This window comes from Xiphophorus maculatus, chromosome 23 (genome assembly GCF_002775205.1).
Source record: "Xiphophorus maculatus strain JP 163 A chromosome 23, X_maculatus-5.0-male, whole genome shotgun sequence".
NCBI lineage: Eukaryota > Metazoa > Chordata > Actinopteri > Cyprinodontiformes > Poeciliidae > Xiphophorus > Xiphophorus maculatus.
In genome coordinates this window covers 22330860-22357523 of record NC_036465.1, presented here as the reverse complement: position 1 = coordinate 22357523, position 26664 = coordinate 22330860, and the positions used below count along the sequence as shown (strand labels likewise).

Below are 26664 nucleotides of genomic sequence, written 5' to 3'. Positions count from 1 at the left end.
GCAGGCTAATAATAGGCTCTGCCGTAAAATGCATCCCCTGCTAAAATGGAGAAATAAAGAGTTTAGAGTGAAATAACTTTTTCTACAAAATCACACTTGTTCTATGAACTGCTGATATAAGTTTTAAATCAATAGGATAAAATTTGAGGAAAATAGGTAGGGCATGCATATTTTGGCAGGCTCGACATCCATATTGCCAAAAAATGCATCCCCTGCTAACTTGGATAAATAAAGAGTTTAGAGTGAAATAACTTTTTCTACATAATCAGAGTAGTTGTATGAACAGCTGGTATGAATTTCATAGCAATAGGATAACATTTGAGGAAAATAGGTAGGGCATGCATATTTTGGCAGGCTAATAATAGGCTTTGCTGTAAAATGCATCCCCTTCTAAAATGGAGAAATAAAGTGTTAAAAGTGGAATAACTTTTTCTACATAATCACACATGTTCTATGAGCTACTGGTATAAGTTTCATATCAGTAGGATAATATTTGAGAAAAATAGAGGGGGCATGCATATTTTGGCAGGCTAATAATAGGCTCTGCCGTAAAATGCATCCCCTTCTAAAATGGAGAAATAAAGTGTTAAAAGTGGAATAACTTTTTCTACATAATCACACATGTTCTATGAGCTACTGGTATAAGTTTCATATCAGTAGGATTATATTTGAGAAAAATAGATAGGGCATGCATATTTTGGCAGGCTCGACATCCATATTGCCAAAAAATGCATCCCCTGCTAACTTGGATAAATAAAGAGTTTAGAGTGAAATAACTTTTTCTACATAATCAGAGTAGTTGTATGAACTGCTGGTATAAGTTTCATAGCAATAGGATAAAATTTGAGAAAAATAGATAGGGCATGCATATTTTGGCAGGCTCGACATCCATATTGCCAAAAAATGCATCCCCTGCTAACTTGGATAAATAAAGAATTAAAGAGGGATTTCACCTTTTCTACATAATCAGAGATGTTCTATGAATTACTGGTATGGGTTTTATATCGATAGGATAATATTTGAAGAACATGGAGAGGCCATGCATATTTTGGCAGGCTAATAATAGGCTTTGCTGTACATGCATCCCCTGCTTACATGGAGAAATAAAGAGTCAAGAGTGAAATTACTTTTTCTATACAATCACACTTGTTTTATGAACTGCTGGTATACATTTTGTATCAGTAGAATTATATTTGTGGAAAATATATAAGGCCTACACATATTGGCAAGGTAATAATTTGCTATGCCAGAAAATGCATCCCTCTGCTAACTTGAAAAAATGAAGAGTTAAGAGGGACTTCACCTTTTCTACGTAATGACACTTATTCTCTGTGCAACTGCTTTACGTTTCATATCAACAATAGACAGGGGATACAAATATTGGCAGGCTCAGTCATTAAAATGCATCCCCTCTACATTAATATGCTAGACAGTTAAGCATGATACAAAATGTTCTACATAATGGGCCTCTGTTTTGTAATACTTTAAGCTAATATGATGTTAAAAGAAAAATCGGGAAATTTCAAACCAAATGCGCAGAGCATTTTCTTCAGACACGGACTGAAAAACGTTCGACTCATTTGTCTCAATAAATGTGTAAAAACCGTATTTATTTCAATTAATCTGCGATATAAAACCCATCGTTTTAAGGCTGACATGTTTAAGAAACGTGATATTGTTACGAATATCTTTAAAAGTTTCGTCTTCGGTCCGTTTCCTCATTAAAATGCGAGTGTTTAGAAAGATGCGCGCTCCCGCGACAGGGGATGCAATTCTCGGCAGGCATGCATTTTTGGGCATAACACCGGCTTATCGCGATGTCTAACTGGCGACGCTTTCTCCATCTGATGTGAAACACCAGCCTGCTCTCTGGTCGGCTCCGTCTCGGTGGGCTCGGTTGTTTTATCAGGAGAATGCGTCCCCCTCCTGTCGGTTCCGTGCGGGTCTCTCTGTGTCTCTGCCTCACAGTTTTTCTGCACCGAGTCTCTGCTGCTGGCTCTGAAGACACTGTTTATAAAGGTGAGGCGGTTTTGTTTTGGGGGGGCTTTTGTTTGTGCACGCTGGGGGATTCGTTTCCACTGCAATTTTCCTCTTCGGGATGCGGTGTCAAAATATGCATTTGCTGGAGATTATTTTTAATTAAATAGACGAGAATGCAGCTTTGTCCTGTTTATCCCCAATTCTTTGTTATTCCTCCTGCAGCAGAAAACAATCAGAGCAGATTGAAAGGCGTCCTCGAACATATCCAGAGTTATGAGGTTACCTCTCCTGTGTGGCTGCATCCTCGTAGACACACCAGATCTGCCAACAAAGAGGTGTGTGTGAGAGAGAGAGAAATGTTGGATATTTACCCAACTGTCAAAACAGCTGAGATTTGTTCTCATGTGAAGCCAGAGTGTGTTGCTATGGCTGAATCTCATCTGGTTTATGTTTTCCAGCATCCGGCAGAGGTCCAGGTTCTGATCTCAGCCGAGGGCCAGCAGCTCAGGATACACCTGGAAAAAAACGAGTGAGTGTACCTTCAGGAAGCCACAGCATCATTTTTGTTTTATTTGCATTAGAGACATAAACTTTAGTATATTTTATTTATGTTTTTTGGTGGCAGGCCAAAATGTTAGATGATCTGCAAATTTGTTTTACAAACGAGGTTTACCCCAGAAAACCTGCTGAGTGGTTGGGCTGCACTAGGGCAGCAGCCAGTCGTGTTTTTGAGTTAAAAATGTTTCAAGTTGACAGGAAATTTGAAAATATCACTTAAATAATTATGTGTTATTGAAGGATTGGAAGATTAGCACCTGAACAACAACTATAAAGTCTAAAAAATGCAAATATTTTTAAAAAAGACTTTAAAAAATAAGCAAGGCTTAGCCTGGTGGGGGCACAAGTAAAGCCTGCTGGCCCGCCAGGCTTACAATGCACTGGAGGAAGCCCTGACAAACAATAGTCTTAAAAGTGTGGCAGCCCCGTTTACTCGAATGCCCATAAATAAAATCCAGTCTGCAGCAAATTACTTCCATCAAATTAGTTTAATCCAGTCCAAACACGAATAATTTAATCTCAATAAAAATGTGTCCAGTGAAATGTGTTCGGCTAGAGAACCTTAGTGAACAAACAGCATCATAAACACCAAGAAACACAGCAGACAGGCCAGGGAGAAAGTTGAGGAGAAGGATGAACATCTTACAGAGCACTATAATTCATCCATTCAGTCATCTTAAAATGGAAAAAGTAGGCACACTTGGCTGCTTGGAGGAACTGCAGAAATGCACAGCCCAGGAGGGAGAATCTATAGCGCACTCCCCAATGAGCGGCAAGAAGAAAGTCACCGGTGAATGAAAGCCATAAAAAGTCCTTTTACAGTTTGCCACAAGCCACATAGTCGGCTGGTCAGATTATTTAAATCAAACGTTATGGGCTACATTCGATGTGCTAATGTGTGGTGGAGAACCTACACTGTGCATCACTGTGAATCCACAGGGTGGAACGTGGTGGCAACATCATGCGGTGGGGAAGCTTTTCTTTACTAGGGACGAATAAGTCGGGTTTGACGATGTTATTTGATCCAAGGTAAAAGAAATGGAGTCGGGGGCATTTTTTCCACTGCGTCTTCATCTCGGTTGTAGCCTGTCAACAGATCAGCCTTCTGTTGCATCTGTGATTTATTACCCCTACAGCTAATTTGCTCCACATTTGTTTTGTAAAAAAGTCGAGAGTGAAATTTTCTCTAAGTAACACTAATGACAACCCAAGTACCACCAGTGGTGCTTGAGAACCATAGGATTACGGCATCTCAGTCATCAGCGAGCCGACCTGCTTGCCCTTGTTTGTTTGACCAGATGTTCGCTGTGACATGGACGCGTTCACAAGGTCAGCGCCCCCGGTGGGTGATGACGAGAGGTGGGGGTCGTGGTGGACGACAGACACCCGATCCGTCCGCCTTGAGCTAACAGGAAGTGAGATTGTGCCTCTCCAGCGAACATCCTGCAATCTGATGTAGCGGTTCCTGTCCGCTAACAATGAGACGATGGCAGAACGAGAGCCGAGTGTCTTACCCCTTTTTAATCGAAAGTTTGCAGGGTAGGTCTGCGTTTTACGATAAACGAACTGAGGTTTTATCACTTGGATTTGAGCCAGCAGACAAGTGGACAGCAGAGGCTTTATGAACGTCAGCCACGGAGTCTGCTTTTGCCCTCGAGTGTATTCCTCATTTGGATTCTCACAGAGCTGCGTCTCCAGTGAGTCTGGATGAACGTTCCTCCCCTACCCACCCACCCCGAGGGATTTTCCCCTCCGCTACGTTGGCCCGGCAGGTGGTCACACTGTTAGGGCCCCCCCACCTCCCACTGGGAGAAGGGATTTTCATCAATCACAACCTGTCCGACCATGTGTGCTCAGAAAATAGAGCGGCAGCGATGACTGATGAAGTGACGCCTGTGAGGTTTTGACATAGATTAGATAAAACTTGTACAGTCTGTTTCTCAGAACAGGATGGAGAAGGTGTTAAGAAAGGATTACAAGCTGTTCCAAGAAAGAGGAAATCCAACCTTTTACTCGCAAAGAGAAAACAGCATTTTGAAATCAATTTTGTGCAATTTTCCTTTGTTCTGGGTCAGAAAAAGGTCTGAACATTTCACTTCTGCTGTAGTTTCACTTGGAAAAGGAAAGATATCCAGTTAGGTTTTGTCCTGTTATATTTTTGTGCGTTTGTAATAGCTCGAATGCTGCACTTCACTTAGAGACTGCATTTGCTTCATTACGTGAACATACTTAACAAAATTTACACTCATCATAACTTCTAACATTTAATTGGATCCTCGAGAGTTTTATGGTGTCTTGCAGCCCATCTGCCTGGCACGCAGATTTAGATTTAGTGCACTCTCACAGCGTAGCTTGCCAGCCCATGCTCTTAAGCACCACAAGTCATCATTTTTACAACTTTTCCTTTTTAATTATGTTTGGGTTTGGAGCTTATTGTCTCCATCTCGGTAACAGCAAAATCTGTAGCTCAGATTTGACTTTACAAAATGTCTTTTTTCTAAGTATTTATTCAGAGAAGAGGAGGAAGTCGAGAAAAATGTTGTCTGAGAAGTGTCGCTTGAAGACCCATTAAACAGGCACCATTCCCAGGGATTTAAAAGTGCTTTTTGCTGATTCCAGGCTGCTGAGTTTCACCATAGCGGGACCGTGAAATTCCTTTTAAGTTAATAATGCTACACATGTGGTGATGTAGAAAGAAAGCTGAAATACTCCAGCAGCATTGATAGTTGAGTGTTATTATCCACAGTTGTTTTGAATAATTCCTCAGTCCTTTGACAAAACTTGCTTCCAGCAAATAGACCTTGTTTTTTTTTTTTGGGCACTGTCATCAGTTTGCTTCGTCATGGCTCACCCATGTTGGATATCCTAGCTCTAATATATCATGATATTTGGTCTTTAAATAAATATTTATCATTCATATCTGATTAATCTTTGCTGTTGGACAAAAGGTTCTTGAGGTGAAGAAAACCAACACTGATACCGCTGTTTACTAAAATATTGTGCTCCAATAATTCCAGGGTTTTTTTAAGCCTTAATTGACAATATGTACTTACTTTGAAACCAAAGATTGTTTCCTTTGTGTCATTTCAAACTAGTTTTCGCATTCTTCTTTCACCTTTGACGTCAACACGGTATTTCTGAAATACTCAGATCATCCCATCTCCCATCAGCAACAAAACTCACTTGACTCCTCTTCTGTCCCCGTTCTTGTGCTTTGCTAGAACTCCGGCAAATCATCCTAACCACATCTATATGCCTAAATGCATTGAGTGCAACAATACTTTTTGTTCAAGTTCCTACAGAATAATTCTGACACTTTCTGGAAAGAGCCTGTTTTTTAATTTAATTTTAGCACTAGTATTATGTTCCCCCCCATCGCAAATCATGGTTTCGCCCCTTTGTTTCCCAATAAAGACTCCCAAAGTACTTTTGATTCGTTTCCAATGCTGAGACGCAAATGGCTGTGAGACTAAAAGCTTGGCCGGGGAAGACTGCAGTTTGTGTCGGGGGGGAAGATTAATGATTTTTCAGGAGCAGCCAGATGAAACGCTGCCAGTAAATACATGGTAGTATCCTGGCTGCATCCTCTCTGCACCCAAAACTGTGTTACAAGGTCAGCAGATAAATGGGAAACCTAAAGCAGCTGTGAAATGATCTCGATGTCATCCTTTTTATTTGTCTCTTGTGACGCTCCAGGGCTATCTTTCTCCAGCTGTCCTTCTTTTCTCCCCGCTTTACCTCATCCTTTCTTTAGCCAATCGCAGCAACAAAACGTGAAAGAAAACAGAAGACATTAGTGTTTGTCGGCATTGGTTTTCTTTATGGCCAGAGTCCAAACCCAATCCATTTCTGTCCTTCCCAGTCATTCTTCTCTGTCTGTGTGTGTGGGGGCGTGTGTGAGTGTGTGTGTGTCTGCCTGAGCTTTTATCTAAATGAAAGGCCACAGCGCACTTGCGTCGGGCTGATTCGGTTAAGAGCAAGGCGTGGATCAGTGAGAGCAGGCTGACTCAGAGTGCACGAAAGGTAATGCAACTACACCGCGAGATGGAGAGGAAGCAGTGTGAAAGGGCGTGTCATGGACCGGAGGAGAAGGGTTGAGCAAGGACGAGCTGAGAGGAAAAGTTGCGACAGTTGGGGTCGGTTTGGGCGTGAGTTATATCTCTCTGGTTCAGACAGGACCCGTGTGGATTCTACCTCTTCCTCCTCTGCCTGACTTTCTCCATTCTTCAGCTTAGTGCCCTTCCTGCACATCATTAAGTGCATGAACCTGAATGTAGCACTCCCTTAGGAAACGCGGCCATTGTCTCTCCTCTTTGCTCTTTTCCTTCTCCTTTAGTTCGCCCTTATCTTGTCATGTCCTCCACCGAGCAGCTCGGAAACTGGAGTTTTCTCACCTCGCCTGACGCTCCCCGGGGCTCCAGTGTAAATAAACGAGCCCGGCAGCGAGGCTTAGGGAGTCGGCGGCCACACGCAGACAGATGACATCCGCAAGCTAACTTTTACAGACTCAGCACCACGAGAGAACGCAAAGACGGTAGAGCCGATGGAGTGGTGAAAGCTGACTCGTAATATCATCTTTATTTTAATTTTTTTTGCTGCGTTGACCCAAAACATCATCCGCCCTGTCCAGAAATGTATTTTTTCTTTTGCTCTGCGTCAGCCATCTTTCTCCTGACCCCCTACCTCCGTGCAGTGATGTCATCTGATACTATGAGAGAATGCAACCCTCTGACCCTGTTACATTACCCCCCCTGTGCTCCCCAACCCTGTCCCCACCCATCACTATCTCCAAAGTACATTAGCATTACTCCCCCACTCCGTCTCTCTCCTGCCAACGTTGAACCAGCTCTTTGTTTCAGCTTCATTTGCTGGACAGCCTCGATTCCAGCAACATTGCTGTGCTAAATCACAGCATCTGTCCAAGAGCTGGAAGGCATCCAGACGTCGCTGGCCGACACATAGAACTTTTACAGTCTCACTTTGAAAGCCCTCATGGTATTTACTGGAATGCAAATAAGCTAAAGGCTTGAAGTTTTTCTAAAGTCAATGGGATGCGTTTCAGGCTGATTGGCTCAAACTTGGCAGTGGAATGAAGTTCGCGGCGCCTAGCCATGCTTAGCTGTGCTGGTCCTCGCTAAAGTGTTTCATCCCTCGCAAATTTATTTTTTACATTTTATCATGTTGCAAACTTCTGTTTGTTTTAGTGGGATTTTATGTGCTAAATCAGTATAGAAGTGCATAGATACTAAGTGAAAGGACAATTAACTGTTTTTATTTTTTGTTGTATTACACATAAATTTAATCTACAAGCCAGGATTTCTGCTTATTTGTATTAATGAGGTATATAAGATCCAAGGAGGATTTCTTGTGTTAAATTTGTAACCACATGAATATACTTTGATCAAAGTCCTTGTTTTGTAGCTCTTTCTGTATGTTTAGGATCTCTGCTGGAAGCTCCAATCGACAATAGGCACTTCACTTTTTCTGCAAGGCAAGAATCCCCACAGCATAATGTTGCCATTACTGTGGCAACATTATGCCTTTTTTGGTTTTCTGTTTTGTTTAAATGAGCTCATCTTTACAAATCAGAATTATATTTTTAAACTCACCTGGCAGTGTTTGCAATCTTTAATGTTTGATACGTTTATGAATATTGCTATGTAAAATTAGTCAAATTGACATTGTGCTTTTGGAGCGTACATGGTTGTTGAAAAGGAAAATAGTTTCTGTTACGCAGGTGTGGCACCGCTGTTTATTCCAGTTTTTGATCACCAGTCGACACCTCCCATGTGTCAGGAAATGCTGAGACGAAATGAAACTGCTGATCACACCCTCTGTGGTTTAGTGTAGCACTTTTACCTACTTTATTTTATACACAGGTTAAATGAATTAATCTGTGGTACATCTCCGATTGATGATAAGAATGAGCATGCCAACATTTGCATTCTGGTATGTAAATGACCATAAAGATAATGCAATATGATATGTGCTGCTTTGATTGGATAACACATATACTTTTTTAATAAATTCTGCCAAACACCGTTGAGAACCGACAGGAGCTGCACCAGGGTGTAACAAATGTTTTGCTAGCGGTAGAGGCTAGTTGTATAATTTCATAGATGGTGTGTTTTGACTACATGTCACGCTGGGGCAGGTTATATAGCCATCAGTCTGCTAGTGTACACAAACGGTTATCCCCAAGGATTGGTATGTCAGAGTGGTTTTGCTCAGGCACAGAGCTGCTGATTGGCGTGTGAACAGAAGCAAGAATGGAGACGGAATTTGTTTCTTTTTCAGACGACATAATTGCCCCTCATGTAGCAGAGCTGTGAAGCAGCAGCAGGCTGAAGTTGAGTTTGTTGTTCATTCGGTCTCTGAAAACCGCAGAGCCTTAATGAAACCCAAGATCAGGACTCCTTGATCAAGTTCAAGAGGTTGCAAAGCTAAAGGAAGGCCAGATGAGGTCAGGAGGTCAAATCCAAACGCTGAGGGGGTTGCCCAGTTTGCGATGACACATACCCACTGACTGATCAGTTTTAAGTCCTCTGTGTGGGACATGTATGTAATTATAGAGCCTCCTCTTTCTTAGTGGTTGATGAAGTAGTTGTTTCTGTCTGTGGCTTGCTTTGTTGCAGATTGCATCAACAGGCTGTCATTGTTTCAAGTGGCTTGCCTCCCTCAGGGCGTCTGTCGGGGGACGGAAAAGACTTCCCTTCATTTGTCCTAATCATGCTTTAGAGAAGCAGATATTTTGTGTGATCTGCTCACTTGCATCCTTATGAGATGCAATTTGTATGACATGCATTGTATGTAAAGCAAGCAGTGTGCTAACTTGGCAAATATACATGACTGGAAACTGGTGGACAAAGATTAAAGATGTCTGAATTAGCTATTAAAGTGGTCAGCCATTTTTAAGTGGTGTTTGTATTTCACTAGAAATTTCCATGCTAAACCATCAGACACTTCGGCCTGAGTTGACTAATACTGTGCTAATGTTCTGAGCTCATTGTATTGATTATCAGACTTGTTGATAATTCCTTAGCACAGTTACTCCTCTATTAGCAGCACCAGTTGATAGAAAGGTACTTCTTAGCATTTTATACATTCAAACACTATAACACCACGGTCCCTAAAAGACGTTGTACTGAACTGAATACATAGTTTACCCTATGAAATACAAATGTTTACCAATGCATCATCATCACTACAACTTATGTAGAAGCCATATTGGACATTGAGGTTTGCTTGGAGATGGAACTTAATCAGGAAATGTTTTAGCAGTTATTTCCTCATTCCAAAGTGAGTTATTGATGTACGTAGTGTCTGAATTTCAAATGGAATTAAACATTCCTCAAATGGTGCAGTAAACATAGAGCACTTGTACAATAGATTGGTTCAAATGACCAATTATGACAAGCAGCCTGAGCTTTCCTAGCAATGCCATGCTAATGCTAATTCGGCTGAATTTATTAGCCTTTTGTGAATTCATACACTGTAGCAACACATTCTCTAACATTGATTTTCCAATAAGTAGATACAAACAGGTTATCAGAGCAGCTATGAGCTTAGCATACAGCTTGAATTTAAAAAAAGCCCCCGTATTTCAATTGAATTACAACTTCAGAGAGAGATAGTGGCTTAGCTTTTAGCAACGCTAAAGCTCAGAATGCTAGCTAACGTTTGGTTCGTGTTAGTTAAAGGACAATTCATTTCCAAATTCAGTTGTTTTATTAACTAAGCTAACTTCACCCAGTGTTTAAAACAACATCAATATTGTCTTTCAGCTTTTGTGCTGCAGCATGAAACAGATAATGAATATTAAAAAAATTAAACTGTGCAATATCTAATGCATTTCAGACAAATTGGTCTGAGTCACAGCTGTTGCTTGATTTGGTAAATGCATCTTTCACTCTAATCTCAATTTGCTGCACTACTGATTAAAGGATTCTAAGTTCAATGTTAGGGAAGAAAAATACTCTTGGAGAGGCAGAGCAAAAGAAAACCATCTGTAGGGCAGACACAGTTTATGAATGAAAACAGGAAGGATGGATTGAGACACAGTTGGAAGGAGCACTACAGGAAAAGAAGCATCAACGCTGGTCTGAGTCCAAAGGCCCTTGCTGAAACACACACACGCACGTACACGCCCGCGCACACACACACACGAAGATGGAGGATAAGACAAAAGTAAGGCTTTACCCAAAGCAATGTTTTTTCAATGTCCAGACATGCATGCAACCTCCACTGATTTATCAGCCTCTGCGGTGGAGTCAGACTTGTTTAGTAAATGAGAAATATTTTTATTGTAGAAAAAATAAATCTGGAGCACGGGGAGCTAACTCCGTCCACAAAAAGCATTTTTACCATTGAGTTGTACAATCACGGGAGCAGGTGAAGGAATTCAGGAAAACATACATAGATTTATTTGAACACTTATGACATCTTTTTTGTGCTGTACTATCTCGGATTTACTTAAGAAAATCTTTAAAACACTTTGGTTCAGTGAGGTTATCTCCCAGAACCGCTTGAGATACAATGTTCTCTTTTGTTATCTTCGTTCCTTCAGCTGTTGCTTATTAATTATCGCCCCCGGTTCACGTTCACCCTTAAGGTCTCTATATGTTTTGCTGCTCTGTGTCTCGAATGTTTACGTCCTCTTTGTGTTGACTGCCTCCAGACAGCTGCTGGCCCCTGGGTATCAGGAAATCTGGTTCAGCCCTGATGGAGCTCGCCGGTCCGCTTCTCCTGCCAGCCCCGTGAGTCTAAAGAAACAGTTTTATGCTCCTAAATCACACAGGAAAAACGTTACAGCGCATTTCTGAGAAAAAAAGGAAGAGTCAATGTGAACTTGAGCAAATCAAGTGAAAATCAGCATCGGTGTTAAATGCGAGAGTGTTTTTTCTGAAAATACAAGAACATTACGTTGAAAACGGAAAACAAAAAGCCGAGGGTTGAAACGAGACTTTGTTTTTCAGGAAAATTGTTTCTACCATGGTGAGGTTCTGGGCATTGAAGGTTCCAGTGTTGCTGTCAGCACTTGTTCAGGGATCAGGTAAAGAAAACTAACATTATTCACAGAGCTTTTACAGATGTCTTGCTCCTGCTGTGTGTTTTACTTGTGCATTGAATTCACAAAGCAGACTGCAGTTAATATATAGATTCATTCTCAAAGACGGGGCATTACAGCTTTGACGAAGGCGCAGGCATATCCATTAAATCTAGCAGATGGGAGCTTTTTCATTTATTTTGTTGTAGCAGGTTGCTGTTGTTTTCAGTAATATCACTCAGTCATAAAACAGAGATTATTTTCTCATCATTTATTTTTTTATGTCTTTTGCTTCCTGGTTTAAATGAAGGCAATTGAAAGCACAAGCAGACTCTGGTTAGTCTGAATTTAGCAGGTATACTTTTGAATGTTCACCTAAATTTTTTTACAAGTATTATAATAAGAGTTCACAGAATCGAATGTTCAAAAAAAAAAAAGCTCCTCAGCCCTTAGAGAGTCGAGCATGTCGTCAAATTTGAGGCTGGTGGAAAGAACAGGTTTCCTTTAACTAACAACAGGACGTTGTGAGTGGAATCTAGTACTATTATCTATTAATCTATTACTTGTAATAGATTAAGTTAAGCTGTGATAATGTTTCTGAGTATTCTAACTATAGATGTGCCACCATCATATCCTGATGATGAAAACTTTTACAGGCAATCCCCCTTCTTTTTTTTTTTACAGATATGCATGTCAGTCAATTAAAATAGAATTGCAAAAAAACATAAGAAGTAAATCTTGGTTTTTATACAGATTTATTTTATTCAGAGTGATATTTTTCAAGCATTTATTAAGAGTGTGGCTTACAGTAAATTTTTCTAGTCATTAAATTGTATATTGTTTTATATTTAAATTTTAGTTTTTGTTTTTTTTATCATTGATTTGAGATGTCCCACCTTGGTTTTAGGATTTTACCAATCAGCGTTGTGGATTCTCACAGTGCTGTGAAAATCCACCTGTTTTTTTGTTTTTTTTTCCAATGATCAAACTGACTAATCATTCAAAAATGTAAAATGGACATGTTTCTGCTTTTTGAAATCAGTAAACTCAGGTTGAAATTAACCTGTACTCTTTAAATGGAGTCTGGTTAAAAACACTGATCACTGAACACATACCCCAGTCCTTATTTGTCAAGTTCAAGAGTTGCAGGTTTTGAAATAACCTGGTCTAATCCAGATGCCAAACAAAAGCTGTGAAGTGGCGCTACGCCACTCTCTGAAAATTGGGACCCTATTTCAGTATGTCAGTAATTTGTGTCTTGGGGAACTTAAAAATATAACTACTAATAAAGTAGTTTAAAATGATTTCTTTCTCTGCATTTAAATTTCCACAAACTATAAAAACAACTGGGGGAGAAAAACAGAGTCTTGACAAGTATGGTGATTCTGAATGAAAAACATGTAGGACATAGATAATGACAAATATCTAACGTTGAGAAAAAAACACTGAGGGTACTCAAATTTATAAATCAATATAAACATATTTGGTATGCAAGAGGGGACATTTCTGAGAAGCTTGTTTGTGAATTGAAAAAAATAAAAAATAGACTGCACAAACACTTATACTGTGATAATGCTGGGGCCAAATGCTTAACAGTTCACAGTGTGTCTAATCTCTCATGCAGTCCATTGAGTCAGTAGGTCGTTGGCTCTAAAATCGGTTCATCGAGTACAGCTTAGCGTGGAGACCCGCTTTTTTTATTGTGTTTTTTTCCTCGTCCTACGGCTTCAGAGCTGCTGATGTTTCCCGCTTGGAGGCCCTTATGAGGGACCCTGCCACAAATCAAGTGTTTATGCGAGGCTGTACATCTGGAGGGAAAGTGAAGGAGTACATCTTCATGTCGATTCTTTTCAGGAATGCAAACAAATCAAAAGCGGGACGCCGATGTGTGGGCGCCCGACTTCAGCAGATGTTCTCTGCAGCTGCGCGACCCTGCTGTTGTGTACGCATTCTTTTGCGAAGAAGCCAAGAGAGGATTGTGCTTTGGCTGCGTCTGTCCCAGCTGATCTTTATTTGTCAACAGCAGGAGGCATGCACTGTTCTGTTCTGCCAACACGTAAAGTTGTCAAAGTGAAAGAAACCAAAATGAAATTTACTGGATTTTTTTTTTTTCCTGTTTCAGCTGAAAACATATTACTTGTGAAAATGTAAGACAGTAGAAAGAAATGGGTTTATTATTGGCACTGTTTCCTTACTGGTAATCATTGAAATCAATGATGCGAAATGATTTCCGTGATGATGGATGACTTTATGTGTCGTTTCCTCAGGGGACTGATTTCTCTGAACGAAAGCGTGAGCTACCTAGTAGAGCCTCTTCCTGATTCCACCGACGCCCAGCAGCATGCTGTGTTCAGAGCGGAGAGTCTCCGTCTGCCCGAGGGGAGCTGCACACATCACTATGGCGACGAGGAGCATCGGGGCGCTCTTAATGACTTCATCCGAGGAACGATGTCGCCACGGATTGGGAGGGTGGGTTGCCATCTTGATGAGAATCCAAATTTTAAAGTGGCTTTCATAAATATTCCTAACCCTTAAACTTGTCCAGATTTTGTTATGTCACAACAACAAACTTTAACTTATTTTACTGAGAATATTATGAGATATGCCAACAAAAAGTAGCTGACTCATAGGAATGCAGACAAAGCAAAGAGGGACACTGATGTAAGTTCTTCTGAGCTTTTGCTGCCAACTCTAGAGATAAAACCTTTTCCTCATTATCCATTTAGCTCAAGCTTCACTGTAGCTTTAACTGAATGTTTAAGTCCATGTGCAGGGTGAGGCCAGAAAGTGCTGCTGAGGTGACTTTTGAAGACATTTTACTTGGTGTTTTCAGAGTAAGGAGGGATTGAATAACTCGCAGAATTAAAAACAACGTGTCCTCTTTCTTTTATTTCGCCGCACTAGTGTACTACTTTGTGTTGCGCTGTCATGTCAAATTCATATAAAGCAAGTGGAAGGTTGTGGTTCCGATGTGACAAAACGCAAATACAATGTTCAAGGGGTGTGCATGCTGCTGGAGGGTAATGCATGACACTGTTAACTCATTAACCCTCTTTGTATGCAGGAGAAAAGGGAGTTGATGCAGAACATGAAATATGTGGAGCTTCTGCTGGTTGCAGACAGAGCTGAGGTAAGGAAATAGGTTGGAAGATGCCCACATATGGCCACATTTATCAGTTGCTAATTATGGTTTTGCATCTTTAAACCTAGGAATTGGAGAGATATATGTGCAATTCACACATGTTTACTAATATATCAATACATGATCAAACTTAGATTTTTATAAATTTCCATCTTACATGGTTACTCTTAAATGTTTAGTTGATAAACATGAATTATTTAACACATTGCACGGACTTTTTTTTTTTCTTTTTTAGACACATCTCTGAGAAATTCTCTTTTAATAACTAAGATGGGTTTAATCAGAAATGCAGCACATGCGTGCGTCACTTATGTGTTTATTTTGGTTCATGTTGTGTTGCAGTTCGAGAGGCACGATAGGAGTTTGGACAAGACAAAACAGAAGCTGCTGGGAGCAGCCAACTTGGTTGACAAGGTAGCATCTCGTTTGAAACGTTATTAAACACGCAAGATGTCAGATTTAGACTCAGTGCACCTGTTTGTTCTCTCCCCCTCCCCATCGTCTCCCCGCAGTACTACAAGGCTTTGAATATCCGTGTGGCTTTAATCGGACTGGAGGTGTGGACCGACCAGGACAAGATCGGCGTGTCCGATAACCCGCACAGCACCTTGGCGGCGTTCCTGTCCTGGAGACGGAAAGAGCTGAAAAATCTCCCCAACGACAACGCTCAGCTCGTCACGTCAGTGTCTCTCGCCATATGGAACTTAATTGTTTCCCCAAAAAGCTTCATCTCTGTGCTTCCTTTAACTGCACTTTTGTACAGTTTTGTCCATAGAGTACGCTACCTGTTGGAACATTTTAGTGTGTATTTTATTTCAACTAATTCAAATTAAAAATGATCCGGAAGTAGCCAAAAGTTGATGGCAAAGTAAAAATGGCACAAGAAATCATATTAAGTAATATCCTAAATAGCTCCATTAAAAAAGTGATTCATAAAGGGATTAAACGTATCAGTGATGTTACGGAAATATGCGCAGACACGATCTTGTCTTGTTTGTTGCTAAGCTGACTTTTTCTTTCACCACTGCTTCAAGGCTGTGGTTGGTCACTTCCATCACTTGGGAAAGTATCTCATGTCTCGTCTTGTCCTGACTTCCTTCTTTGGGATCCCCCAGAAAACTGAGATGGAAGAGTCTATCATTTTTAAATAAAAATCCTTAGAAGCTCACAAGATGTAAAAACAAAATAATAATAAAGACCGGCTCTTCATTGCTGCTTAGAAAGGCAGTCCAGAGTTGGATAACTACAGCAAACCATTATACCAGCTTTGATGGTTTGACCATGATTAAATCCTCTTATTTCCACTTGATGAAGTAAGCTGGTCTCTGGTTAATGATCGGTGCACCATGTGGGTCACGACTCCCCTACCTGGCCTGGGTAAACCTTTTTACTCTGATAGACCTTCATTTTCAGATCTTGTTCATTTGTTTGTTTTTGTGATAAAAAAAATATATATTTGCCAACTCCTTGTAAGTTCTCGGTCCATTCGGTAAATATCTTGTGCAAAACCAGTTACTGATGGTGTTTTTTGTGTGTAGGGGGGTGTCATTCCAGGGCAGCACTATTGGCTTGGCACCACTTAAAACCATGTGCTCTGAATACCAGTCGGGTGGCGTGAACACGGTAAGGGAGAAAAACAAAACAAAACAAAAAACGCTTCAATAATCCTAATTTTCAACATACGACTCTCGCGTTCCACTTGCAGTTGCAACCGCATGTCCTTGTCGTTTAATTTTTAACCTTATGTCATATTTGAATGCTAAGGATCACTCGCCACAGTTTGTCGGGGTCGCCGCCACCATTGCACACGAGATGGGCCACAACTTTGGCATGAATCACGACAGAGATGGCTGCTGCCAGGCCAAGGCAGAAGACGGTGGCTGCATAATGGCCGCTGCCACCGGGTATAACGCAACAAACATGAAACATAATGTGAAATCAGGCTTTATCATTTAGAAAGAAAATAGGAAAGGCGATTCATTTTGCAGCTAGCATATGGTTTGTGTCTCTTCCGTCCTGCAGGTCTCCGTTTCCCCGTGTGTTCAATCCCTGCAACCTGAAGGAACTCAAGAGTTACTTGAACTCTGGAGGAGGAAAATGTCTCTTTAACCTGCCGAACATCAACTCGTTGTACGGAGGGCGACGCTGTGGCAACGGTTACCTGGAGAGCGGAGAGGAATGTGACTGTGGGGAGGAAGAGGTCAGACGGGCTCTGTGTGCAGACACTTTTTCTTTTCCTTTCAGCATTTTTGATATTTTACGCTGCAGAACTTTGTGAACAGGAATGCACCAGTCCATGCTGTAACGCCAACAACTGCACCCTTAAAGCCGGAGCCGAGTGTGCCCATGGAGTCTGCTGCCATAACTGTAAGGTATGCAGGTTAGGTTAGGTGGCTGTTTATGGCAAGGAATGAAAGAAAAGTAATTTTCACATTTTTTTTTATAAATGTTAACACCCTCTGTTTTTTTTTTTTTTGATTGACCACTACTGTTTTTAAGAAAGTTTGGCTTTCTTTGAATCATCTTATCTTTCCTCTGTGTCTCACTGTGAAGATAAAGAGCCCGGGAGAGCTTTGCCGAGGCACCTCTGGGCTGTGCGATCTACCAGAGTACTGCGACGGAAAGTCGGAGTCGTGTCCAGCTAATTTCTACTTGGCGGACGGTACATCTTGCGCACACGGGCGGGCCTACTGCTACACGGGCATGTGTCTAACCCTGGAGCAACAGTGTCAATTTCTCTGGGGGCGAGGTGAGTAAACTAGACACATGTCATACGCGCAAATTTGAATGTTTCACAATTTAAGAAAGTTTATTTACATACCATTGTAATAGTATTATGAATAGCCTCCTAAAGTCTATAGGAAACTTTGTAACATACAGAAAAAGGGATCTTTGATCACGCCTATAGATCATACAGAATAATTTCTTATGACCTCTTCAGCTCCAAGATCATCATTTATAGCGTGGTTTTATCGCCACAATTAAAACTATTGCGCACCCAGCTGTGGCTATTTCCTTGTTGCAGGAGCCTATATCCATTCTGAAGCCAGCAACTGGTCTGATTAATGATGGGTAGGCATGGTAACTAAGCAACCAGCGCTGGCAAATGAAGAGGAGAATACTTAGTTGTGTTAGCTTTGGACAGGCTAACAACTAGCATGCCTATAAGATAAGTTAAGATAAGATAAATCTTTATTGTCATTGTCACAAGGACAACGAAATTCTATGCTGGTCATAAACTAGATTGGCCATTTCCTCTGCAGGCTACAATCACAGATACTGTAGGTTGGCTTTACTATTAGATAGGCTAGTGTTAGCATTGGAAAGGCTAGCCTGTTCAATCCGTATTCAGTTTTATGACAGAGACCACTAAGACGTCCTACTTTTTCTATGAGTCCATGATGCCAGTCACTAATAAGGTTCTCAGTGGATTTTGGTAGAGAAAAAGGCCCACAGCGTCACCGGCTCTCCGTGTTTCTTAACAGCGGGCAGGAGTTTTCCACAAGCACGTCCCTTCTTTATGACCAGACCCACCTGGAGTGTTTGGCTCCTGGTGGAAGGTTAAAGAAGAGATGAGCAGACATCATTACAGAAAATGTGTTTTTTCCTTTGTGCAACACTCCTGAACAACCAGTGGGCAAGTCAAGTAGACAGAATCCAGTAGTTCTTTTGGAAAGCTGGTGGCCCAAAGTAGTTCGATAGCAGTGAGTATTGGATATGTTTCTTTATATTCCCTACCATCCTGCTGACAGTGTGCTGGCAAGATAAACTTGACTTGATTCCTTATCCAGCCTAATCATTTCCTAAGTTACAAATATCAAGAGACATCACATACAGTATCTTCCCCATTTTGAAGAGGAATAAGTTAAAGTCTCATCTCATCTATGCGTCAGGGAAACAACAATTCATTACTAATTTAAAGTTCCTAAGATCAACCTAAAGAGTAAGCCCCTTGAAAACTTTTTTTAAAACGTTTCTTCTCAGAAAGCGTCTCTCTCCATGGATGGAAACCGTGCTGGAAAACTTCTGCTCAATGCTGCGCGCTTAAATGTTATGATATTTTTAAGTTCTTAAGGGATATTTTTGTATTTACTACAGCTACTAAAAAGCCACTTTTCATATAGTAAAGTAGTTTTTCTGAGTCTTGAATAATGTGTGGATGAAAGTGATGAAGCAGTAGTTTAGGCCAATTTCCTATAAAGATTCTGATAATCTTACCCATTCACATTCATTTCAAATACAAGCCAAGTGAAATATTTTTAGACAAAAGCACCCAATCTGTATTTTTCTTTAGATGCAGTCAGGTTATTGTGGATTGTGTTCAGGAAACAATCATTTTAATATCTAAATTGCTCTATTTTAAAACCTTTTTAAAGCATCTGCTCTTAACTTTACATTAGATGTTCGTCTCTCTGCTGGACTTAATTACACAATTAGTCAATTATTTCATTCTTTTGTATTATCCTATAAAACCTCCAAATATTGAGGCTGTTTAGGTGAAGTGAGCTGCTTCAATAATGTCCCTCTGATGTAACAGAGTCTTCCTAGAGAGTCTTTGATGCATCAAAGGAGTCGTATCAGAGGCAGAAGGGAGCCCATCTGGTCTTCATCAGGTGGTCGCTGATCACAGAGGGATAAGTGTGTGTTTGTGTGTGTTTTGTATTGCTATTGTGATTTTCTTTTTCTCTTCCAAACCACAGACGCGCGCCCATCCCCTGACGTGTGTTTTAAAGAAGTAAACAAAGCGGGGGACATGTACGGCAACTGCGGCAAAGACCAAGAAGGAAAATACAGGCGCTGCAGAGACAGGTGAAGATTCAGGAAAAATTCAGGAAGTGTTCCTTTGGCCCTCCTTCGTCCAATGCGCGTCTTTATCACTTCACTGCAGGGATGCAAAATGCGGCAAGATCCAGTGCTCTGCTTCCGCCGCCAAGCCCATCGAGAACAACGCAGTCCGCATAGAAACTACGGTCAAAGTGGACAGCAAGAGGACAGCGTACAAGTGCCTGGGGACGCACGTGTACAAGCTCGGCCAAGGGGACGAGGAGCCGCAGGGCGACACTCTGGACCCGGGCCTGGTCATGACGGGAACCAAGTGTGCTGATAACTCTGTGAGACGCGTGAAAATATGCTAAATGGGATTTCCAGAACTAGCGAAGTGTGAAATCCTCTGGCTTTGAAGTGTTTTCTATTATTTATTTTTTTTATCTTCTTTTTTTTTTAACTGCATGATTATTGCATTTTATTTTGCCACTTCTTTAATGTTCTTCCTCACAGAACTCTTGTTTTTATTTTTATTTTTTTACCCCTAACAGATCTGCTTTAACGGAGAGTGTCGCAATGCATCGTTCCTGAGAGCGGATGAGTGCAATGCCAAGTGCCACGGACACGGAGTAGGTCCCAGTGTGTCGCAGCAGAAATGATGGATTTATTTGGCTGCTGGCCTATAATTATGGAAAGTAGCCGTCCTTGGCAGCGGGGCCAGCAGAACTATTTAAATTATTTCCCTTTAAAAATACAACGCGATACTGTAGGAATCCTACTACTAATGCTAAAATCCTACTTGGAAAGATGCAGAAAATGAATAGTCGTGCTGAAAAATATATGGAATCCCAATTATCACTGCATTTTTGACGTGCACAATAGTAGAGTCCCATAGCACTGATTGGCTGCCGTACTTGGTAGCGTCTAATTTTTAAGGTGCCATTGAAAGGATAAAGTGAAATTATGAAAATTTGGGTCAGTTTTTTGTTTTCCTAATATTCTACTGCTTTAATTATGAGCACAGTCAAGTAAGAGTGCCGAAGGTGACACTTGGATGGACTGTGTGGGAGCTTGTTTCTTTTCTCCCAAATGTTACCTGCGTTACGTACTGTTACCATAATGTAGTAGTTTAACGATTACTGAAAATTTTACTATTATAATCTCTAAGAGGAGAATTTAGAGAGAAGGCAAAATACACACCCTAAAAATGTTTTCTAAATTTGTATTTTTATTGTCAAATTTGATTAGGTTTATATCTCTAAAATGCTTCAAAGGGAATATATCATTTTTCCAACTTCTCAGTCATTTTCAGACATGTAACTTTCATATTTCCCGTATTCTAAGTTAAACAATGTTTGAAAAAAAAAAAACATGAAAGAAAGCAGCTAAGCACTACTAAGATCCCAGCTGTTTGGTGGATGAGGAGAAATTCATCTGGTTTACTTTGACAAGTCTCCCTGACTTTCCCTCCACAGTAGGATGTTTTGGGAAAGTAGAAATACTCACTCCTTTTTTTATGTGTCGGTCACAAGCAGCTGTGCACCCATTCAACATATGTTTATTTTGTTTAAAACAGTTGGCTGTCTTTGTTCTGCATTTTTAGAGAAAACCTCATCGTTTCTATATGCCTGCCAGTTTTAGAGGCGTTTTTATGAAGACTCTTTTTATGTGATAATTCTGCTAGAACTACTAATGTGCTCTGAACAAACAACGGTAAGGCCAATGGTGACTCACTTGTTTCATGCTTTTAAGATAAGGCGTTCTGGCTGTTAAGCATGACTTAAGTCAACTTCAAATCTAATCGAAGGAATTTCGTCATTCTAAAATGTTTGCACCTTTTTCTGTGGTTGGCATAAAGGCTGACGTTTTCAGGACAGTGGCCTCCCATGTTCATGTTTCACGTTTTTTCTCTTTCCAGCTGTGCAACAACAACCATAACTGCCACTGCGACCCGGGCTGGGCTCCTCCTTGGTGCAACCAGAGTGGGCCTGGGGGGAGTTTGGACAGCGGACCTCCTAGGAATCCAGGTACAGAACCCAGCTGAGGTTTCACATGTTGCCATATTGTATAACTTTATTCCCAGTAAATTAAATCTTCGTCCTGTACTGAATGTTTTTGTTTGCTTTTTATTGTTGTACTCCAATAATAGGCGTTCTACTGCCATCGGTGCTTATTCTGGTTCTCCTTATGGTATTGGCTACTTTCGGACTTTGGTTCTGCTACAAACGTAGACTCGGCCCACTGAAGGCCTTTCCTCCATTGCCAGTGCCGAAGTATGTAACGTCAAAACGATAAATACCAAAATTTACAGCAACAGGTGTTGATATGTGATGTTCTCTTCCGAGTTTCATGTTGTATTTGTAGCCACTGTGGTTGATTGATCTTGTAGATGTTCAGAAGCAGCTGAAGATAAACCCATGGAGACTGATTCTCACGTCATCGGTCATGCCAACCCAACTTTCCTAGCGAAGCAGGATTTGGTAATTAAGAGCATTCATGTGCATAATGACGGCGATATGAGTGTGTGATGCGTTGCGTCTTGGTAGAAGTCCTTGAACTTTGTTTTCTTTTACGCGGACAGTCTACACCTCATCCGAGCCCGTCGTGCTCAGGTAGACCCAAACAGGCGATAGTTCGGCCGGCAGTGAAGCCCCCGCCCATCCCTGTCTACGCTGCCGAGCACAAAGACATCAGAAAGAAGCCGCCGGCCCCCTTCCCACCTGCAGCTCGTCCTCCTCAGAAGCAAACATCTCCTCAGGGACACACCCAGCCTCTCTTTAAGGCAGCTCAGGACGCTGGACAGAGACCCAGCCAGACGTCCCCAATATTTCCAGGGCCTCCATCTTTACCTTCTCAAAACCCTAAAATACAGGTGAGACCGGACCCTCCGAAGAGACCTCCGCCACCCTGTCCAATCAACAGGCAGAGTGCGGTAAGTTCGTTTGAGCACACATTTGCGTAAACATCAGAACTTCATTTTATTTTATTTTTTATTTATTTATTTATTTTTTCTTTTTCTTAATTTAGGATCACCATATTGTTCATGTGAAAAGACTCCAGTCTGCAAATAAGGTGCTGCGACGAAATGACGCTTTGGCTCCATCTGCTGGTCAGAAAATGCCACACAGGTAAAGTCGTTTGAAAACAGTCTTGCAACAAGTAGTCATAAATCTTGAGCTCTTATACAATTAAACTGTTAAGACATCTAAACTTCAGCTAACTTCAATTTGTTTTTGTTTTTTGTGACTGGCCCAACATAAAGTAGTGCATAACAGTAAAGTGGGTTAAATGCTCAGATGTGTCACAATTGTGCACTGCATCTTTTAATCTGAGGCAAAATCCCAATAATAAAACATTTGATGTTCCAAAGAAACATAAAAAAGCTTAATGTGTTTGAATACTTATGGAAAGCACAGTGGTTTATGTGTTTGTTCATATCAGCTTCTTATTTTTGCACCTCGTCTTTCTAGAGTTTAAACTGGAAGCTCAGGAAGGAACTGGGACCACCCCTTGTATCCAGAACTGGACTGCCTTGTACTGTTTTTATTCCAATCTGCAGTACTGTGGACTATGTGAAATACTTGATTGTGTATTTACACTTAACGTGCACTGAGGTGCTGCAGAGTAGATGTTTCGAGTCGAAGATCTAAAGCCTCACTAGCAGTTTGCAAATGAACGTGTCTGCTTCACGTGAAACCACCAGAGCTGTGAATTTTATTCTGTTTTTTTTTATTTTTTTTTAATCATTATTATTTTTACTTGAGTGTGCTTGTTGTGAGTGGAAAGTGTTTCAAGTATTTATTCAAGAAGAGGAAAATGATGTTTACAGTTCAGCCTACGTACCAAACATGGTACTCCTAAGATCATCAACCCAGAATGTCTTATATTTAGAAAACATGTGACCTTCTTACATGTGAATGATGTTGGGTAATAAATTGCTTTTGGGTAGTTTCAGGATAACTGCAAAAATCTCACAAGCATGCTATAAGTAGGATAAATGATCAATGTTAAGAAATGTAAAGGATGTTTAGGTTTAGAGGTCTTTTTTTTTATTTTCATTTTTTTGTTGTCATGTTGCAGGATGTACATCAAAGAGTCGTAGGGCATTCCACAATAATCAAAATAATTATATCATCTATGGAACCTTTTCGAAGTTGAATAATAAAGTGTCACTTTAGGGTGCCTGTTTCATCCCAAATAACTTATAACTTCTCATTTCGACTCAGACAGTCTGATTTTTCTTTTTCCTGTTCACTTATAGTAGTAGTTAAACTGAGCCATTCATATAGTCGACCAAAACCACAACAGTGATTGTAATGATCACATGTGATTGTGTAAAAAGTTCAAGAAAAACTAACAGATTTGGGGAAACTGCAGTCACGTTTTGAAATGCAACGTCGTTCGTCCAACAATTTTCTCAAAATTGTGGTAATATTCTTATTCCATTGAAATAACTCTGTCAAATGGCATGACTTACCTTGTCACCTGACCTATGCAAATGGATGCTGCCAAATGCATCTGAAACTGGACGTCAAATAAAAAGCAAATGTGCAAATGTCTTCTTGTGTCAGTCTATGAAACACTTAAGAACGCATTTTTGTAGTTTGCAAGCACAAACTTGTCGCTCTTAAGTGGAAATCCTCCAGTCATAACCCTTAAACTATTCTGTGTCAGTACTCTCAGTTAGCCTGCCACACGCTGCCAGGCTTAAATGATTTCCCTCCCTGCTATTTAGGTGGAAACGTTGAAATGCTCCTGCCCTTTAGATCTCTGCAGCCTTTACTGAGATGAAAGCGCTCTGATTTATTCTAATCAAAAGACAGTTAAATACCAGAGGCCAGACCCCCTGAACTAACCAACCTCCAGCGCGACAAGACTCCACCCGCTCACAAACACTCCCTTTTTTTTTTTTTTTAACGCTACGCTAACCGAAGAGCCTGGTGAGGCGACGGCAACTGTGACTGTAAGGGTGAAGGTTTGACAAGCGGGGAAAAAAAAGGTTTCATCGTGTGGCTTAATTGCAGCCAGCTTCTCCTGGTGAGCATAATTAGCCTGTCACTTCCAGTAGAGTTTCATTTATTAGAGATGATGATTGGCTGAGGGATAAAACACAGGGGTGAGACCCCCGCAGCCCCTCTCAGCAGGTTGGAGACGCGGCAAAGGGAGAATCTCACCTGCTGAAAGCTCCCCTGCCTCGTGCAATGACCCAATTAATCTGGGCTTGTTTTCCCCGCTTGCAACGTTGATGATCCTGCAAGTGTTTTAGCACCAGCTTTCTGCTTTGGCTTTTAGTCCTTAATGGTCATTGTGGGCTCCACCTCGGATATAAACGTGTACAGTTCATCCTAAGCATGTGTATGCTCCTCGAATCTCTAGACGCTCTGCTATGTTACAACAACAAAAAAATCTTCGATGTGTTGCGGTTTTTGTGGTGGACAAACAGAAATAAATGGAAGAAAACCTGCCCTGCAGCCACGGAGATCCACAGTAACTTCGGAGGAGCTGCAGAGATCCACAGCTCAGTTAGGACAACAACTGCTGTCCTTGTTGAAAGGCGTCCTGCCTAAAGTTTATCCCGGACCTGGAAGGAGAGCAGCAAATGTGATCAGGTCAATCTGGTCAGGTGAGATCTTCAGTGTGACTTTTTTGGGCCCCGCTTCCAAAACATGTTGTGTATCCAAACCTAAACACTGCTTTTCAAAATGGGAAAAAGTTACAGGAAGGCTCACCTGTCATTGTAAAAACACAAAACAAAAAAGTATTTTTGGTCTGGTTTCTAGTGAAAATATCTTGGTAGACTTGAAATAGGACAAAACTGGCTTATAAGCAAGATGTGGGACCTTGTTTTGGTTCTTAATATTGGTGAAAATCTACTAGTTCCACTGATGGATTATTTCACTTATAACAGGCGAAAAATGTCTTGTTAAAAGTGAAATTATCTGACAAGCGAAAAAAAAAAAGGTTTCATCGTGTGGCTTAATTGCAGCCAGCTTCTCCTGGTGAGCATAATTAGCCTGTCACTTCCAGTAGAGTTTCATTTATTAGAGATGATGATCGAAAACAAGTAAGTTTTCATCTATATTAAGGAATTATTTACTTGAAACAAGCTCCCATTGTTGATAAGTTACTTGTAAGTTAGTTTTGTTTTATTTCAAGAATACTAAGATATTTGCACTAGAAACTGGATCAAAATTACTTGGTAAAATTTTGTTTTTCAGTGACTGAACTCCATAATGCTGCTGCTCCCATATCTGCAGGTATGCAGAGTAGTACAGTAGTATCCTTATTGCCCTGGTGGTACTTGGGGCTTATTGACTGGTGGAACTCTGCATTACACTGAATGAAGAAAACAATTCAAACTGTGTCTGAGTGACTAAAGGATTAGAAAGAAAAGCGCATTTCTACTTCTGCTGCTTTGCTGCCCGCGGCGGTAGAGTTGTTGATTCCTCAAAATGAGGGAGGAAATGAGGGTCAGAAAGGTTTCTGAGTTTGAGGTGATGCATTAAAGTCTGTGTGGAGGAGAAAGGGTTTAAAAAAAAAAGGGCCTGGATATTATAGCGGGATAATAGATGAGCTACACTCACCAGGAGGCTTGACACTGTGGCTTAAATTCAGTACTTCAAATATCATCAACAGCTGTAGTTTTTACTGCACGTCTCTTATTGTTCATTCAATAACTGTTTTGCTTATGTAAAAAGTCAATAAACATAAAGCAGCCATTTATGTAAGTTTATAATTGTGAATAATGCTCAGCTGACATTTCTGGACTGGTGCTTTAATTTCCTTTTTTTCTTTTTTTTTAATCCTAGACTTAATTTAACTCAGTTGTTTGAAGACTTATTATCAAAAACGTATTATTTAAAAATACATTGATAGCTGAAATAAAGCACGTCCTTTTTTAAGTTCTAAGAATATATGTACCGGAACGAATAAAACTGGTTTTTATCTAGCAAGTTCTAATATTAGTTAAAACTGAAGTCAAGTGTAGAAAAAAACAAAAACGTACAATAAACTCCACACCGTTGTAATTAATTGACAGAAACAAGCCCGAAGCAAATAAAGGAAGCAGGTGTTTAGGCATTTTGCCGCTCCAGGTCATAAATTTCAAGATGGTAAAACATCACCAACAACGTGAGAGAAATACCTCAACTTTGAAAATCTCAAATTGTCATTG

The 26664-nt window shown here is 40.7% G+C and overlaps 1 protein-coding gene across 3 annotated transcripts; it reads left to right on the top strand.

Annotated features, from left to right (window-relative positions):
* Positions 1-1565: 1565 nt before the first annotated feature.
* Positions 1566-24045, top strand: adam19 (ADAM metallopeptidase domain 19). 3 transcript variants are annotated; one of them, XM_023328915.1, is made up of 23 exons: positions 1566-2019; positions 2206-2315; positions 2439-2509; positions 11216-11294; positions 11514-11590; positions 13852-14053; positions 14649-14714; positions 15069-15140; positions 15239-15405; positions 16265-16349; positions 16491-16630; positions 16749-16926; positions 17009-17098; positions 17280-17475; positions 19427-19535; positions 19615-19837; positions 20042-20119; positions 21409-21517; positions 21640-21763; positions 21880-21970; positions 22072-22422; positions 22518-22618; positions 22961-24045. In XM_023328915.1, the coding sequence occupies exons 1-23, from the start codon at positions 1914-1916 to the stop codon at positions 22965-22967; spliced, it is 2832 nt and encodes a 943-aa protein (XP_023184683.1). In that variant the 5' UTR covers positions 1566-1913; the 3' UTR covers positions 22968-24045. The 3 variants fall into 3 exon arrangements, with proteins under 3 accessions (XP_023184683.1, XP_023184682.1, XP_014326195.1); XM_023328914.1 differs by having other exon boundaries at positions 2203-2315; XM_014470709.2 differs by lacking the exon at positions 22961-24045 and having other exon boundaries at positions 2203-2315; positions 22518-22622.
* The last annotated feature ends 2619 nt before the right edge of the window (positions 24046-26664 follow it).

Excerpts from the sequence above, each read along its gene's own strand:
- adam19 (XM_023328914.1), top strand. The coding sequence starts at position 1,914 with ATGCGTCCCCCTCCTGTCGGTTCCGTGCGGGTCTCTCTGTGTCTCTGC. Across the intron at positions 19,536-19,614 it reads TACAGGCGCTGCAGAGACAG|GGATGCAAAATGCGGCAAGA; the intron begins GTGAAGATTCAG and ends ACTTCACTGCAG. Across the intron at positions 22,423-22,517 it reads CAATCAACAGGCAGAGTGCG|GATCACCATATTGTTCATGT; the intron begins GTAAGTTCGTTT and ends TTCTTAATTTAG.